At 55.0% G+C, this 15,341-nt stretch overlaps 1 protein-coding gene across 3 annotated transcripts in view; it reads left to right on the top strand.

Moving 5' to 3' along the window:
* The first annotated feature begins 9,314 nt into the window (after positions 1-9,314).
* Positions 9,315-15,341, top strand: part of GRIK3 (glutamate ionotropic receptor kainate type subunit 3) — a 213,727-nt gene continuing 207,700 nt past the window's right edge. For 2 of the 3 annotated variants that reach the window (XM_073233637.1, XM_017666380.3), the window contains exon 1: positions 9,316-9,849. In XM_073233637.1, coding sequence (XP_073089738.1) covers positions 9,735-9,849 — 115 coding nt within the window. In that variant the 5' untranslated portion in view covers positions 9,316-9,734. Of the gene's footprint in view, positions 9,850-15,341 lie in introns of all 3 variants that reach the window. The other variant, XM_017666378.3, reaches the window with a different exon arrangement.

Genomic DNA, 15,341 nt, shown 5'->3' with positions numbered 1-15,341 from the left:
CTAGTGCACAGTGGGTTCTCACGCATGCACCCCCGCCCCCCAGCATCCTCTGTGTGGGGTGCGGGTGACTGATGCTTTGGAACCTAGGTGGGGCCCCAGGTATCTGGCCCTATGAACATCTTCCCAGCATGAGATGCTGAACTCCTGGTTGCTCTGAAGCTACTCTCAGTTAGATACTCCTTCATGTCCTCCTCCACCTCCTGACATCAGCCTTTATCTGTGAGTTCTTTTCTTCAAGGCTGCGAGATGCTTAGAGGGAAGTTTTGTCCCCACTACACTGCTTTTCCCTGGGTCACCACAGCTCCTCTTCATCTTCCTCTAACTCTTGCCAGCATTCTAAGAGCCCCTACTTAGGACATAACCACTAGTTGGCCCTTTGTCCTCTATGTAGGTTTTTAAGTTCTCATCTGTCCCCTCAAACTCTCCACATATTCCCTTTGTCCTTTTCTGTGACCCCACAATCCCTACCTGCATCTCCCATGTCACTATAAGCCTCTTAACCACTACCATTTATCCCCCTGAATTCCACCTATGACCCTATGTGCCCCTATATCACCTCAGCTCTTCCTGGTCTCCCCAGTTGAAAAAGAATAAATGAATAAATAAGGGAAGCAGCTGTGCAGGTATTTGGAACTAGCTTGAAGTGTGATTGGTGTAAAAGTGTTTTCCTCTGAATTACCAGGAAAGTTGTTTCTATTTTTCACTCAATGGTTTGTGTACAGATGCATGCATAGCCCTCAACCCCCCCCCCCAGTGGACCGTGCTCCCGCCCTTCTGTCCTGGCCTCTGGCCTCAGAAGTAAGAGTAAGCAAGATCATAACCACTGGGCTGAGGGCTGCCGACTCCCTGGGCACATCCCACGTAGAGTATCCTTTCATAGGGAATCCAGGAGAGGAGTCCTGTAAAAAGCCATCCGGGCCCCAGCAGAGTGGCTCAGTCATGTTCCTCTCTTCCCTGGGGCATTAAGGCCACCATCAAAGACCCAAGTCCTTGACCTGACACAGAAGGGCCTCCTGCATGTGGCAGGAACAGCCAGTGGGCCCTGTCAGATTCCCTTGCATCCCCACAGAATGGGCATCAGGATCTTGCTCTCAGCCCCATTCCCTGGTTCCCATCTTCTTCAGGCTGCTCAGGCTCTGGGCTTCTCTGGGTGTTGCTAAGCATCCTGGTGCTTGGAAGAGAAATACTTGCATGCTTAAGAGCAAAGGGACTCAGCTGGCTGAGTCAATAGAATGAAATGAAGCCAAATCAGAGGAATGAGGCTGTGGCCACTGGCAGCTGGCCCTGCCCAACCCACTTACTCAACCCAACCCAACTCAGGCTGGTGGGAGAGGATGGGACTAACTGATGCGCAGGATCCGGGTCTCCATCACACCATCCTCCTGGTGCCTCAGAGGTAACACAGGGCTGGGGCTGGCTCCTGCAGCCTGGCCTCCTCCACCCCAGGTCCAGGGCTCCCACCCAGGCTTCCTCTCCCACTGCCTTCCGCAGCTGCATTCGTGCCATCCTCTGGGAGGCACAGCCCTGTTTGCAGCTAGGCAGCTAGGCCTGGGGGGCTCCATCCTAGCCCTCCCTGAGGCTTCCAAAGGCCCCAGCTCCAGATCGGGGTAGGGAGGGGCTGTTCTTTCTGGGATTTCCTGAATCTTTCTCTGCTTAGGGGAGGGAAGGATCCTGGGAAGTTCCCCCATGGAGAAGAGGGTCTTGGACCAAGATGCAGGGAGGCATCAGGCACATCACCAAGAGGAAGGGGAGGGGTGGGGGCTTGACGGACTGGAGGGAGCCTGGAGAAATATCCAAACCTGAAAGCCCTAGGTTTCCCTTCCTCCTGGCAGCCAGCCTACCTACTGAATGAACACAGAGATGCCCCACCGCCACACTCAGCAAGCCCACAGCTTCTGTGGGGACATGTTCCATGTAATGTTGGTGGAGGGGGAGGAGGTAGCAGAGGGACAGCTTGACCTGCATCATTCCTTCTCCCCACACCACTCACACACATCCACCGTACCCTAGAAGGCCTGGAGTGAGTCTGTGCTTGTGTGTGTAAACACACAGCCTTTCCTACCAGTGCCTTGCAGAAGAGAGGCTTTTCTCCCAGGTCTATTCAGGTTTAACATGTCCATACATCAGAGAGAGTTAATCACCAAGTACAATATGTCCTGACTGTGTGCTGAGCACTATTCTAAGTACATCACATGTATTAACTAATTTAATCCTTGCAACAACCCTGCAGGGCAGATACTATTATTATCTTCACTTTACAGACAGGAAACAGGCACAGAAAATTAGGTAAATTGCCCAGGGGTACTCAGCTGGTAAGAGGGCGGATGCAAAGCCAGCCTGCCTGGCTCCAGTGTTCATGCTTTCACAAGTCCTAGGTGGCTGCTAGTAGTTCTGTGCATGCATGCGTATATGAAGGACTGGGGGGCATATTCCTGTACTTGAATGTTTGCAGGTATAAAGGCATAGCACCAGGGACAGATGCCCTCATGCGGGCATGGCAGCCCCAGTTCACTGAAATCGGGAGGAATTTCCCCCTTCTCCTTCCCCGAGAGGAGCCTGTGCTTTGACTGCCAGGCTGTCCCTGCCTGTGATCAGCTCCCTGAGACTGGTGCTCAGCCTCTCTGTGACCTTGCTGCCCATGGACAAGGCACCAGGAGGAAGAGCGGCAACCAAGAAAAGCACATTTGAACTCTGAGTGCTTGGGTGTGGAGTGAACCTGATTTCTAGCACCTTCTGCAGCTGAAATATTTGTCAAACCCAGCCCCATTCAAGGCAGAAACACCAATACTTCCACATTTGGCAGTTGCTGGAGGAAAATCTCCTCTCACTGGATCCAGATGAAATAGGGGCTATATCACTGGGGATCTGCTGCACCACAAGGTGGAGGCTGGGACTGTCCAGATCAGAGCCCAGGTCTGACATCACGGGGAGTTGGGGAACCATTGCCCACTCCCCCCAGGACCTGGGGCAGAGAGGCAGCATCTCTTCCCAATAACCTGCTGTCCTTATCTCCCCCTGGGTCCTCCACCTGAGTGTCAAGGGCACGTGCTCTTCTCCACTCCCAGTCTGGCTGCCTTGCCTGTCTTGCGTGCAGAGAAGTGCCATACCTGCGTGCCAGAAAGACGCAGGTGTGCCTGCGCCGCTCACACAGTGTACCACCTGCTGGAATCTTGGCAGAGGGTGGACTTGGGATGGGATCCACAGGAGAGACAGTCTGTGGCATAATTAAGAGGGAGCAAAACACAAAACAAAACAATGTTTTCCTTCTCTCTCTTTTTTACCACTTGCTCTAATTATTTTCCCACTTTAAAATTTTACATCAACTTTAATTAAGCTGGCCTCGGGCAGGGAAGTCTGGCAAACTTGGAGAAGTTCACTTGTTTATTTTCTTATCACTCAGTGATTGGGTTTTCGTGGCTCATTCTGTCTCTCTCTCTCTAAGGAGGGATGATGGCAGCCTCCTGCCCGCAGGGGCACAGGTGCAGAAGAGAACTGCTTGCTGTAGCCTCCAAGGGAGGCACTTATCTAGAAAAATCTACCATGGGCCAATTTATGCTCTAGTTTTGCCTCACTTCCCACCCCCACCACTCCCCCAACCTCTGCCTCTTGCTATGCCTTGCAAGGTCAGGGTGTGGTAGAGGGGAGCAATTGTTAAGCAGCTGAGAGAGCACTGGACTTGGAGTCCAGAAACTTGGGTGAGAAGCTCAGTTTGCCACTTATTTGTTTGGCATATCATTTGTTTATTCATTCACTTGCTCATTCATTTGTTCATTCTCTCATTTATTCATTTATGCATTCATCCACTCTCACTCAGCAGGTGTTTGCTCATTCATCTGCTTTTCCTGTAACAGTAGGTCTAGGTACATGTCTGCTTCTGCCACTCTGCCTCCACCCAGCAAGTTTCTTGTGGACAAGTTATTTGACTCCTCTGAGCCCATTTTTTCATCCCTGGGTTGTTTCAAGGATAAAGAAATCACATGACTGGAAGCCAGTGTGGCTCTTGGCTCAGTGTGGTGGCATCACGTGGTACCTCTGATATTGTCTCTGTCATCAGCTCTGGGTTCTCAGTCTTTATGGGTCTTGGTCTTCACTAGCAAGTCAAATGCCCACACCATCTCCAGGTTAGTGATGTTTGCGGAATCCTGAAGGTTGCTGAATTTTGTGATAAAGTGGAAGACATGAGAGCTGGGGACTCTGAAGGAGCCCAGAAGCCTTGACAGCTGCCTGGGGAGCTCAGTACATTTCCAGGGTACCCTGGGCTCGCCTGAGTAGTGGCTGAAGACAGAAGCAGGCAGGTGTCTGCTCAATCTGGTGGGGAGGCAGAGCAAGAATGACAGAGTGAGTGAACAAGAGGATGAGCATGCTACCACCTGAGTTACTAAGCAAAGGACTGAATGCATGATTGAGCAAGTGAGTACAGGAGTATATGCCTGAGCAGATGAGTGAATGAAGAAATGAGTGAGGGGATGAATAAGAGTGAATGAAGGAATGAGCAAATGAATTGGGCAATAAGTGAGCCAATAATTAAGCAAAAGATTGAATAAATGGATGGATGGATGAATGAATAAATGAATTAGGGATGGTTTAATGGATGGATGAGTGGATGAATGGGTAAGGGACTGAGTGAGTGAATCAATAATTAAGTAAATGACTGAGTGGATGAACCTATGAACAAATGAATGAATGAATGTGAATGAGGGATTACATGAATAAATTAATGAAAGAAAGATCGAATGACTTCAATGAGTGAGCAAGTGATCTCACCCCTGCCCCCAGTTCTGGGCCCATGGGACCCTGGAGGTGATGGTTTCCTGTGGGCAGTTCTCCCTTCTTCCCCTCCCCCTATGGCAGCAGAACCGCATCAGCTCCCAGACGGTTCATGGCTGTTCCATTATGTATGATACAAACAGGATTGCCGTGTATCATTTACTCCTCTGCCAGAACTGCACCCGAACTATTGAAATGCAGATGTCAGTAAAATAACATATCTCTGGTGTCTTGTCTACCTGTCTCCCTCACTGCTGAGAAATAACTCGCAGCAGCAGGTTAAGCTGACAATAAACACAGGAATTGACTTCAGTGGGAATGAACTTGCTTGACTGTTGACAAAAATCTAAGGTGATACAACCTTCGCCAGGTTTGCTGCTTGTTCAGGTGGTAGCTGGCCACTGCCATGCTTCTCTCTTCCTGGGACAGAGATGAGGAATGAAGACCCCAGCCTGCAGGAAAGGGCACTCTATCCCTGGGCCTGGAGGCAGGCTGTGGTGTCTTGCAAAGGACCAAGGCTTAGCTTTTGTGGTTGGCATGAACTTTGCTTGGAGGGGATGCTGCTGGGTAAAGAGTGGGCATGAGGTGTGCAGGCAGGTGACAAAAATCAGGCAAGAGCTGGCAGCTGCCTCTTTCTAGTCCCAGCCCTGTCCAGGGTGAGATGGGGGCGAGGTAGTCTTGCCCCCCATTCCCATCAGGTCACCCTGAGGGTGGGTCTGCAGAGCTGCCTCAGCAGGCTCATAGGGGGACACTTACAGGAGTGGCCGCACTCCCCGGCTACAGCCTCCAGCCTCCACCATCAGCCTGCCCTGCCGGGCAGCCTGAAGGAAGATGAAGGTAGGCAGGCTTCAGCAGAGGGCACTCAAGTCCTAGGAAACTGCACTCAGCAACCGCATGCCTGTGCTCCGTGGTTTCCGGGGAAGCGGAGATCATGAATCTCAGTAACTGGAGCCCAGGGCCTCATCACTCACCGTGATTGTGGGGGGATTGAGAGCTGGAGTGGATCAGTCTAAACAAAACCGGCACACAGGGGACTTGTCCAAATGAGCCCACTTGGCCACTACGGGGGGTCTCCTCTCACCCCCACAGAGGAGGGGAAGGTTTTGGGAAGGGGGCCAGGAAGGGAAAACAGCCTGGGGTTTCACCCCCCCACCTGTGAGCTGCTGGGAGACATGAATCTTGCTGGCAGCGACCTGGGCCAGCTCAGCCATTTTCGGGGATGTTAATGAAATGCGGGAGCACTTGTCCTTTCAGACAGCGGCCCCTTTTATTTTGGAATGAAAAGCTGCATTAGTCTGAATGAGGTTTGAGGCCTCATAAATCCAGCACTGGCTGCCTCGTGGGGGAGTGAGGAGCTGAGGCCTGGCTGGTGGGTAGACTTGTTTACCAACAATTCGAAAAGCCAGGATTGGTGGCTCCCAATCCCAGGAGATGCAACTTGAGATCATGCCAGCCCTGGTGCCTGCTAGTGGCAGGGCATCTGGGAGAGGCTCATGATGGCAGGGACTGGGGGAGGGCTTCAGGTTTCTTCTCATGAGCTGGGGATGACTGGAGCACCCCAGTTTGTCTAGTACAAGGTCCAGAACCTACTCCATTCTTAGTCTTTCTACAAGCAGCCAGAAGTCCCAGTGGGCCTCCAGTAGAGGTGAGGTGGGTCTTCTGCTGAAGCCCAGGGTACCCTGCTCAGCCCAGGCAGGATAGGATGAGTGTCAAGCCTGTAAGCTTAGGAGGCAGACAGGACTGCATTTGGATCCTGGTGCCCACCCACGGTGCCTGGCTAAAATATTAGAGGAAGGAAGGGAAGAAGGAGGAAGGAAAGACACATATTAGCTTTGGACCCCATAACCTCTCTGAGGTTCAGCCTTCATCTGCAAAAGGCAAAAATCCTATCATAGCAGACCGTGGAGAGGGTTAGATGAAGTGATGTGTGTAAAGCATGTTGAGTGAGTACATCATCAGGAACACGGTAAACTTATAATAAATATGAGCAGCTATTATGACCATTGCTGTGTTGTTGTTCTAGTGCATTCCACTCTCCCCTAGACTAGGAGGGAGCAGGCTGTTGTTTGGGAGACCTCTGTGTTAAAACATGGCTTACAGTTAGGTCCAGAATAAAGCCTCATCCTGGGCCTCGACAGCCGTCTTCCCTCTGACTCCAGAGCTCCAGCTGAGCTGCCAGGCCCAGTGACCCAGCCCTCCAGCCTCTGCAGCTGGAGGCTGTTTCCCACCACAGCCAGTGGGGCAGCCAGGAAAGCTTTCCTCCGCAGTCCTGGAGGGCTAACTCCCGCCCACTCTGGGATGCTGCAGGGCGAGCTTGCCTGGGGGTAGTGAGAGGGGCAGGTGACAGGGCCACACTTTCATGCCCTGGGAGCCTTGGATTTCCTCTCTGCCTTCATCCATTCACTTCTTCTGCTGGCTCTCCTCCCAGTCCCACCCCTCATTCCTCCTTCGCAGGTCCTGGTCTGAGATGTAGAGCTGCTTATTCCTTTGGAGTCCACCTTTACGCTTCTGCTTCCACAGTTTCCCCGATGGGCCACCCGTTCCCTGCACCCTGCCCCTCTCAAGAGGCTGCCTGTAGGAGAACCAAAACGGCATTAGCATCCAGGCTCCCCGCTCCTCCCCCAACCCCTTGCCATCCTCGGGCGCTCCTGGTGGTGCCTTTGTAGCCCTGCATCCTTTGCTTGAGCTCAGGTCTTGCCAACCCCCCTTCCATTTCCCGGTCAGGGTCCCAGAGTTTTCTTCCTTAGAGAACAGCCAGGACTTTTTGGTGCCTGGGAACAACAAAACCAGCTGTGGAAGCTGACAGGTGATGGGGTTGGGGTGTTCAGTCTTGAACGACTATGCTTCCCCAGCTTTATCCTGAAGGGCGGGTCTTTCTGTTCCCTCTCTGGTGCCTCATCCTTGCCGGGGTCCACTGGGGCCAGTTACTCTCTATCAAGAGGTGGCAGCTGCTGCTTCTCTGGCTCTGGTCTGGATGTCCTTCTCTCTCGTCCCTTGGGCAACATTTTACAGTGGCTGCTTGGGAAACTGGCTGCTTCTGCTCCCGGGTGAGGAAGGCCCAAGTCTGGCAGGGACAGATAGCCAGTAACCTCCCTTTGCTGGCAGATCTTTGAGGATGGCCTCAAGACCTGCGCTCCTCTTTACCTCTCTGGCGGAGAGCCCTGGGAATCCCTCTTCCTCCTCCCCCAGCCACTGTTGCCCCCACTTCAGATGGGAGGGAGTCCCCTCCTAATTGGCAGGATTGGCTTTACTGCAATATTCACATCCCCATACAATGCCAAGGTTCCCTGTGCCCAGCCAGGGAGGGAAAGAAAAGACAGGGAAATTAACAGGCCATCTCGACTCATAGTCTATTTGTAAGAAAATTAAAGATTTGCTTTTCAGATGTTGGGGGCCATGCTCTTACCAGACAGCTGGTAAATGGGAGAGATTGGGAATGACAGAATAGATCAAATTATTTAAATGAGAAAAATAAATTCACACACAGCCTAGCCGCTGCTTGGTGACAGATCCGTTTATTTATCTACTGTATCGGCACCGCTTTGTCTCTGTCAAAAAGGTCATTAAACTTGCCTAACTGCGTGATTCCCCAGCCTCCTGCTCCAGGCTCGCTCCACAGCCCTTCCCTCCCCTTGACACCCAGCGCCACTTGAAAAAAAATTTATTATTGCTAATAAACAAGTTTTTTTAAACCCTTTCCAGCTTGCCCCCCCACCCCCACGGGGCCTGCTCTATCCCACGAAAAATTACCGTTTCTCTTTATTCTTTTTCAGGAGGAATAGGGAGGAGGGCTAGCCCCTCCTGCATAGCTGGGGCAGAGGAATGGGAAGCACAGGGGTGACTCAGACACCCCTGAATCCCCTGAATCTGAGGATTTAGCCGTCTTCCTTCGAAGCCCTTGGAGTTGCAGTGCGAGGTCAAGTCCTGCCTTCCACGGCATAAGATCTGGTTTGGGTTTTCCCACCCCTACCAGCTCCTGCAGCTCCCTTAGCCCAGCGTGAACAGTTCTCTTTGAATTCTGTCTCTCCCCAATCACAGCCCCAACTCTGCTTCCCCGGGGAATGCGGTTTGGGAGGGAAACAGATCCCTGGGTTAGTCTCCAGCCTCCGCCGTCCAGCCAGCGCCCGCTGCGTGGGAGCTGCGAGGCGAGACTCCGCAGACGGCGGGCTCCGGGTCCCTCGGCTTCGGCCGGCGCGTCTCCTACAGCCGGTCAGGCCGTTAGGCTGCCACCATCTCCCGGCTCGCGGTGCCAGATCTTTTGCTCCACGCCTGGCTCCCAGGCTCCGTGCCCTTTCAGTTGAAGGGACTGGGGGCGGCAGGGCGGATGGGGACGTCTGGGAAGCGAGGAGAGTGCTCTTTCTTCGGGCGTCCCCCCAAACCGCTTCCAGGGTCCCCTTCCCCGCCCCCTGCGCAGGTGTGAGCGCACGAGTGTACGCCTCGGCGGGTGTTAGTGTGAAGTGTGTGTGCGCGGGCGGCGGGTGGCGCGGGAGGCGGGGGCAGGGCGCGGGGGAGGGGGCTGGGAGGGAGTGTGTGCGCGCGTGCAACTCCACTCCGGGGCTTTGTGCGAGCCCGGGCGATAGCATTGGCGGCAGCTGGAGGAGGAGCGGCCGGAGACGGCGTGCAGCCCGCCCGCCCGCCAGCGCCCGGCAGCCGGGGCAGGTGGGAGCCCGCGCGGGAGCCGAGGAGACGCGAGCCGGAGCCGAGTCCGAGCGCAGCCCGGGCGGAGTCCAGGAGCCTTACTCGCGGACTGCCCGTGGGCGGCAGCCGGGCGGGGCGGGCGCCTGCGGGGCGGCCCCCCAGTAAGATGTGCGCGGCGCCGCGGGGTGCCCCCCACTCGCAGCGGTGCTCGGGAGCCGGGCAGCTGGGCCAGGCGGCGCCTCGGGGGCTGCTGCGCGCCCGCGCCTAGAGCTGCCGCCCCAGGGAGCCCGCCACGGCCGCGCCCCGGGCACGCTCGGCGGCGCCCAACGATGACCGCTCCCTGGCGGCGCCTCCGGACTCTGGTTTGGGAATACTGGGCCGGGCTCCTCGTGTGCGCCTTCTGGATCCCGGACTCGCGCGGGATGCCCCACGTCATCCGGATCGGTAAGGGCTCCCCGGAGCCGGAGGTCTCTGTGCGTCCGGGCGGGGGCGGGAATAGGGGGGCCTCTGCACGCGGTCCCACGAGGTTTTTCCAACCTCTCCCGGCTGCCCGGGGCCGGCTGACCATCAAGAGCACCTCCCAGTGAGGACAAAGTTCTAAAGACGGGGTCAGGGGCCTCGCTTACTGGGGAGGAGTCGGGCCGCGGCGGGCGAGGGCAAGGGGCCCTTGGCGCGCTCCTGGGAGGCCAGATCCGGAGAGTAGCGAAGCGTTCCAGCCCTAACCCGAGTGGCGGGCGCATTTCCCGGCGACCGGCAGTATGACCGGCCGCAGACCTAGTTCGGGGACCAAGCTGCTCTGCGGAGCAGAAACCCGGGGGAAGAGCCAACTTCTCTTCCCAGCCCGGTCCCCGCGGGCCCCTAGCCCCGACCTAAAATACGGCTGGAGCGGCCACGGCCAGGACGCGGGGTTCGGCTCGCATGACGCGGGCAGCCGGTCCGCTCTCGGTGGCCGCCGTCGGCCTCGGTGACTCCCAGTCAGCTCCGTGGCGTGGGGCAGGAGAGGGGCAGCCCCCGCGGGACTCTCCCCCGCCTGGGGCAGCGCAGGTGGGGAGAAGGGAGTGATGAAGCCCGCCCAGCACGGTCCGGGAAGGCGGCGAGAGGGATGCGAGTGGTTTTGAAAGTTAGCCGAGATCCCTCCGCAGCTGGCGGCGGCTGGTGGGGCCGCGCGGCTTTCTGGGGTGCGGGCGTCTCCGCGTCCCTTCTCGCCGGAGACTCTTACTCTGGGCTTTAACTTTGTTGTAGCCGCCCCAGTCACCCTATAGGCAGCTCTGTGGGTTGCGCGGGGACCCTGCGTGTCCCAGGTCCGCGACCGCCGGGGCTGGGCCCAGCCTGGCCACGCAGGAGCCTCCGCCACGCAGGCCCCGCGCGCGCTGCCAGACCGGAGACCCGGGTTGCCTGGGTTCTCCAGGCGCCACCACCAGCATCTGGCACAAAGCGGGCAGAGCTCTGCTGAGCCAGGGCCACCTTCCTCCCCTGTGACTCTCCACCAGGCACGGACTTTGGCCTGCCAAAGGCATGAGGGGATGCCAGGAACCAATGTCATGGGGTTGGTTTCCATACTTGAGGTTTTTATAGGAGATGTTCAGAAATCCTGAGCGTTCTGCCTTCTCTATTGCTCTCTGCTGAATCCTAGACCCTCTTGAACTCGACGTCAGAATGGGGATAGAGCAGAGCTCAGCTCTGCCCATTCTGGGGTCTTTCAGTCCTTGCCCAGGATCCTGGCAGGCACATACCCTGAGGCAGAGGAGTCCAAGCATGGGAATGTGGGAACAGTCCTCACGGTCAGGCTTAACACTTTGCAGCCCAGGCTGCTCCCAGCAAACCGAAAATGTCTTCTATCTCTGCACCTTTGCCTGCCCCAGCGCCTTTTGGTCACCATTTCAGGGACAGATAGTCCCTTAGTAGTGAGTGAGCCAGCATATCCTTTATACCCTCTTTCCCACCTTCTGTTTTTGGGGAGGCTTGAACTGGTAGGGTGCCCTTGGGAAAAAGAGGAGATACCTGAAAGGTACTCTATGCCCAGCACACGCATTGCAGGTCCCTTTTCACGGGTCCTCCGCAGGGGTGGGATGGGCATGCTCCCAGCCCAGCCTCAGGGATGGAGGTCTTTGGGGTCCCAGAAAGACAGAAGCAGGTAAGGGTAGCCACAGATGGAAGAGCTGAGGAGGAGCAGGATGATGTATCCTCACCTACCCCTTCTTACTGTGAAATCGACTTGCACTGGGGGCCTCCTCACTGCCCTGAGGAGAACCCCCAGGCCCGTCTGCCCTTTCTTGAGTTCAGCGTGTAATAATGCAATTAAGGATGACAAAACCCTCCTCTCTTCTAATCTTATTCATATTAAGCCCCAGGATTAATTAGTGTGTCTTCCCAGGCCATTTATATCCCAGAGCCCTGCCCCATTTGATTCCTAGCCCATGGACTGGGGTCTGTGCCGATGCCAAACATGACTGCCCAAGCTGTGCCAGGTTGGACGGAGGATGGGAAGGCTCTGGGCTTCTCTGGAGCTTCCTGGGAAGCTGAACTTCCATCCGTCTGAGCCCAGGCTTGAGCCTCAGCTGGAGCCAGGGGACTACAGTGGACGTGACACACACTCACACTCACTCTCTCTCTCTCTCTCTCTCTCTCTCTCTCTCTCTCTCTCTCTCTCTCTCTCTCTCTCTCTCTCTCTCTCCTCTCTCTCTCTCTCTCTCTCTCTCTCTCTCTCTCTCTCTCTCTCTCTCTCTCTCTCTCTCTCTCTCTCGAAACCCAAACACACCACCTTGGTTGGGCCGGATGCCATCTCCCTCTTCTCATCCCTCCGTACTCCTGGGATCTCAGGGCTCTGGCTGGGGTAGAAATCGAGGCCCCGGAAATTGTGCTTCAGAGTGTGCTCCCAAGGCTGGTGCCTGAGCCGGCTGGCTGCGCTCGAGCCGAATCCTTCTCTAGCAAAGGGGAATCGCAGAGGACCAGCCCAGGAAAGGGTTTTCCTGCAGGTGCACGAGAGGCTCTCTGGGCTGGGGAGCAGTGTGCCCACCCCCTCTCTTTGTGCCTCTTTTGGGGTCTGAAATTTCCTCTTAGAGGAGGAGATGGATAGCTCAGCAGTGTGACAGAGTGTTCAAACAATCCATCTTGAATAGATGAATTGCATTGCTCTGTCTTTTTGTAATTGTGTCTATCAGAGGGAGAGGTCAAGGCATTGATTGCTTGGATGGTTTGCAAGTAACAAAGGAGAGAGGGAGAGAGCGAGGGAGAGAGAGTAATTGGATTGTAGTCTGCGGGGTGGGGGGGCATGATCACTGATTATTTTATATGAATATATGGAAGATGTAGTCTGTGTATGATTATCAAGTGTTGCTCATTGAAGATTTTCGAGGCATATTATTTGGCATTTTATTATTATTATTGTAATCATCGTTATTGTTCAGATGGATCCTGGTCTTAAGTTATGGAAAGCAGTTTAATGGGTCCTTTCAACCAAATGGGCTTAAATGAGTGCATGTGGGGACCTGGATTTCTGGGTTATGTGATTTCAAAGCTGAGGTGGAGGGGCCCTAGGCTGGGAGGTAGGAGATCTGGGTTCTCTGCACTGTATTCTGCCAGTTTATTGGCCACCTTGGTCAAACTGTACTCTCTCCCCCAACCTTGAGCCTTAGTTTCCTCACCTGTGAACTGTTGGGTGGGCTGTGATGTGTGGGATGTTCGTGTTTTCAAAGTTCCCTTTGGTGCAGATTGGTGGGGACTCTCAGTGCCATTGTGTCTCTTGTGGTTAGATCCATTGTGTTTTGTGTTTCGGGAGCCTTCCTTGTGTTCCACACATACTATAGGATCCAGGACTAGCCTGGAATTTGAAAAGGGAGCCAGACAATGGTGGTAGCGGCTGGGGAGCTTGAGTGGAGGGCAGTGATCTCCAGCCAGCCAGCCGGGAGGTTCAGAACCAAATGACTGCAGAGACAGAAAGCAGGTGTATGTGTTGGGGGCTCGCTCAGCTCTGCACTCTGCCAGTATCTACAGACAGAGCTGAACCGAGCTTTGAGGCCCTGAGCCTAGGCTGGGGGACCCAGTGGACAATTGCAGTCCATCCCAGGTGAGGTCTCGAGTGGGGTTCCCTCCCCGAGTTTTCCAACCAGCTCGTCTGCCTCTCCTATCATCACTTCACCCAAATGGTCTTGAACATCCGTCTCCTGAGTTTGGGAGCTGCTGCGTGTAGAACAATGAGAAATTTCTTGCAGTGACTGGTGATGTGCTGAAACATCGCCGCCTTTTAGGAGCAGACAGGAGCTGAATGAAGATCAATAGGGTTCTCCCCCCTGGAGGTAAATAGCTTCAGACAAGACCTGGGAGTGGCCCGAAGGGCCTTAGAAAGCATTAACTTGAGGAATATCTGCCTCCACTTTCTAGCCCAGCTGCTCCTGTCAGCCCAGGCTTCACTCCTTCTCAAAGCTGGAGTTTAATTTCTACTTGATGCCTGCCTCACGCTGCACTAAACAGTCTTTTGAAATCAGGGTGGTCTGGGGTTTTAGTGATGGTTTATGCAGGCACAGTGTCCCGACTAAGCTCTTACAAGGTCACTTGCATACCGGATGGGCAGACTCAGAGATCTAGCCTGCTATGCTGTTTTGAAAGGTCTGTGAGAGGTACCCCTCATCCCCCTCCCGTTCAGGAATTCAAGGCTGCTTGGCTGCTTTTGGGGTCCTTTCTAGAGCGTGGGAGCCTCTGTGAGACCTCGTGTTCCTAGAGGTACTCCGTGTCACTGCCCCAGGAAACAAAACCCTGACTGTGGGGCAGGAGGCGCAGATGCCCCTGTGGGCATTAGACCTCCTGCTCCTCTGGGGAAGGTACCAGGCCAGGTGCCAGGGAGGCTGCAGGACTGACTGCCTGGGGTGCTCTTCTAAGGGACACCTGGTTGGGCTCAGCAGCTGAGCCAGGCTTCCTCCATCCAGTCACAGACGGCTGCCCCAGCCTCTGCCTCTGGCGGCTTCAGCCTGAGCCCCGCCTTGTGTGCTCAGGACCCTCCAGAGGGGACCACGAGAGCAAAGAGGAGCCCGCAGCTCCCCAGGCCCTGCCTGGCAGGCTCCAGGAGTAGGGCTCGTCCTCCTGAGGCTGGGGTGGTGGGGCTGGAGCTTGGGTGGACAGATGGGCTGAGGGCCTGGTGCCTACTGGGTTGGAGCTTGGGCTTGTTCGCTGGAATAGCTCTTCTCCCAGGTGCCGGTTCCCCAAGAGCAGCACCAGGGGGCAGTGTGCCTGTGCTGAGGTGGCTGTGGCGCCTCCTGCCTGGGACCGCACCAGGTTCTGGAGCAAAATCAAAGTAATGAAACAACACGACAGCAGTACAATGGTCTCAATTTACTGAGCACTTACTAGCTGCTAGTAGTGAGCTGCTTGGCAGCCACTGCTTTTCAAACAATGACTAGTAATGCAGGTGAGTAATAAGTGCTCAATAAATGTAGCTGTTGCATTTATTTTTGCCCATCACCTTCTAACCACCCTGCAGGCATTATCCCCATTTTGAAGGGAAGAAAACTGAGCTTGGTGAAGTCACTTGCCCAAGATCACACACAGCCAGTGAGAGGTAGATGTAGGGTAAGACCTCTAGTCAGCCTGACTCTGGATCCTGTGCTTTTATCTGTGTAGTAGGACGGGGGAAAACAATGATTTTCACAGATTTTTGCTGAGTGCAGTGTCCCCACCCCTGTGGCTCTGAATGCTGAGTGTGGCCTCCTGAGCCAGGCTGTGTTGGGTCTGGTATGGGTGATGGCTGGATGGGCTTGTAACATTTAACCCTAGCAAGCAGTTTTCAGAATCAGACAACCCTTGCTGATGGGCCACATGGTGGATAAGCTTCTTCTAGAGGAGAGGATGGATGGCTTTCCAACCTCTCTGGCCACCACACATACTACCCTACCTTGTCCTGGCTTCTAGACTCTGCCCAAGGTTTTAATCCAAGTCCAAAATAA

This window comes from Manis javanica, chromosome 4 (assembly GCF_040802235.1).
Source record: "Manis javanica isolate MJ-LG chromosome 4, MJ_LKY, whole genome shotgun sequence".
NCBI classification, from domain to species: domain Eukaryota; kingdom Metazoa; phylum Chordata; class Mammalia; order Pholidota; family Manidae; genus Manis; species Manis javanica.
Note: the sequence above shows the minus strand (reverse complement) of the source record. Positions and strands in the feature narration are given on the sequence as shown.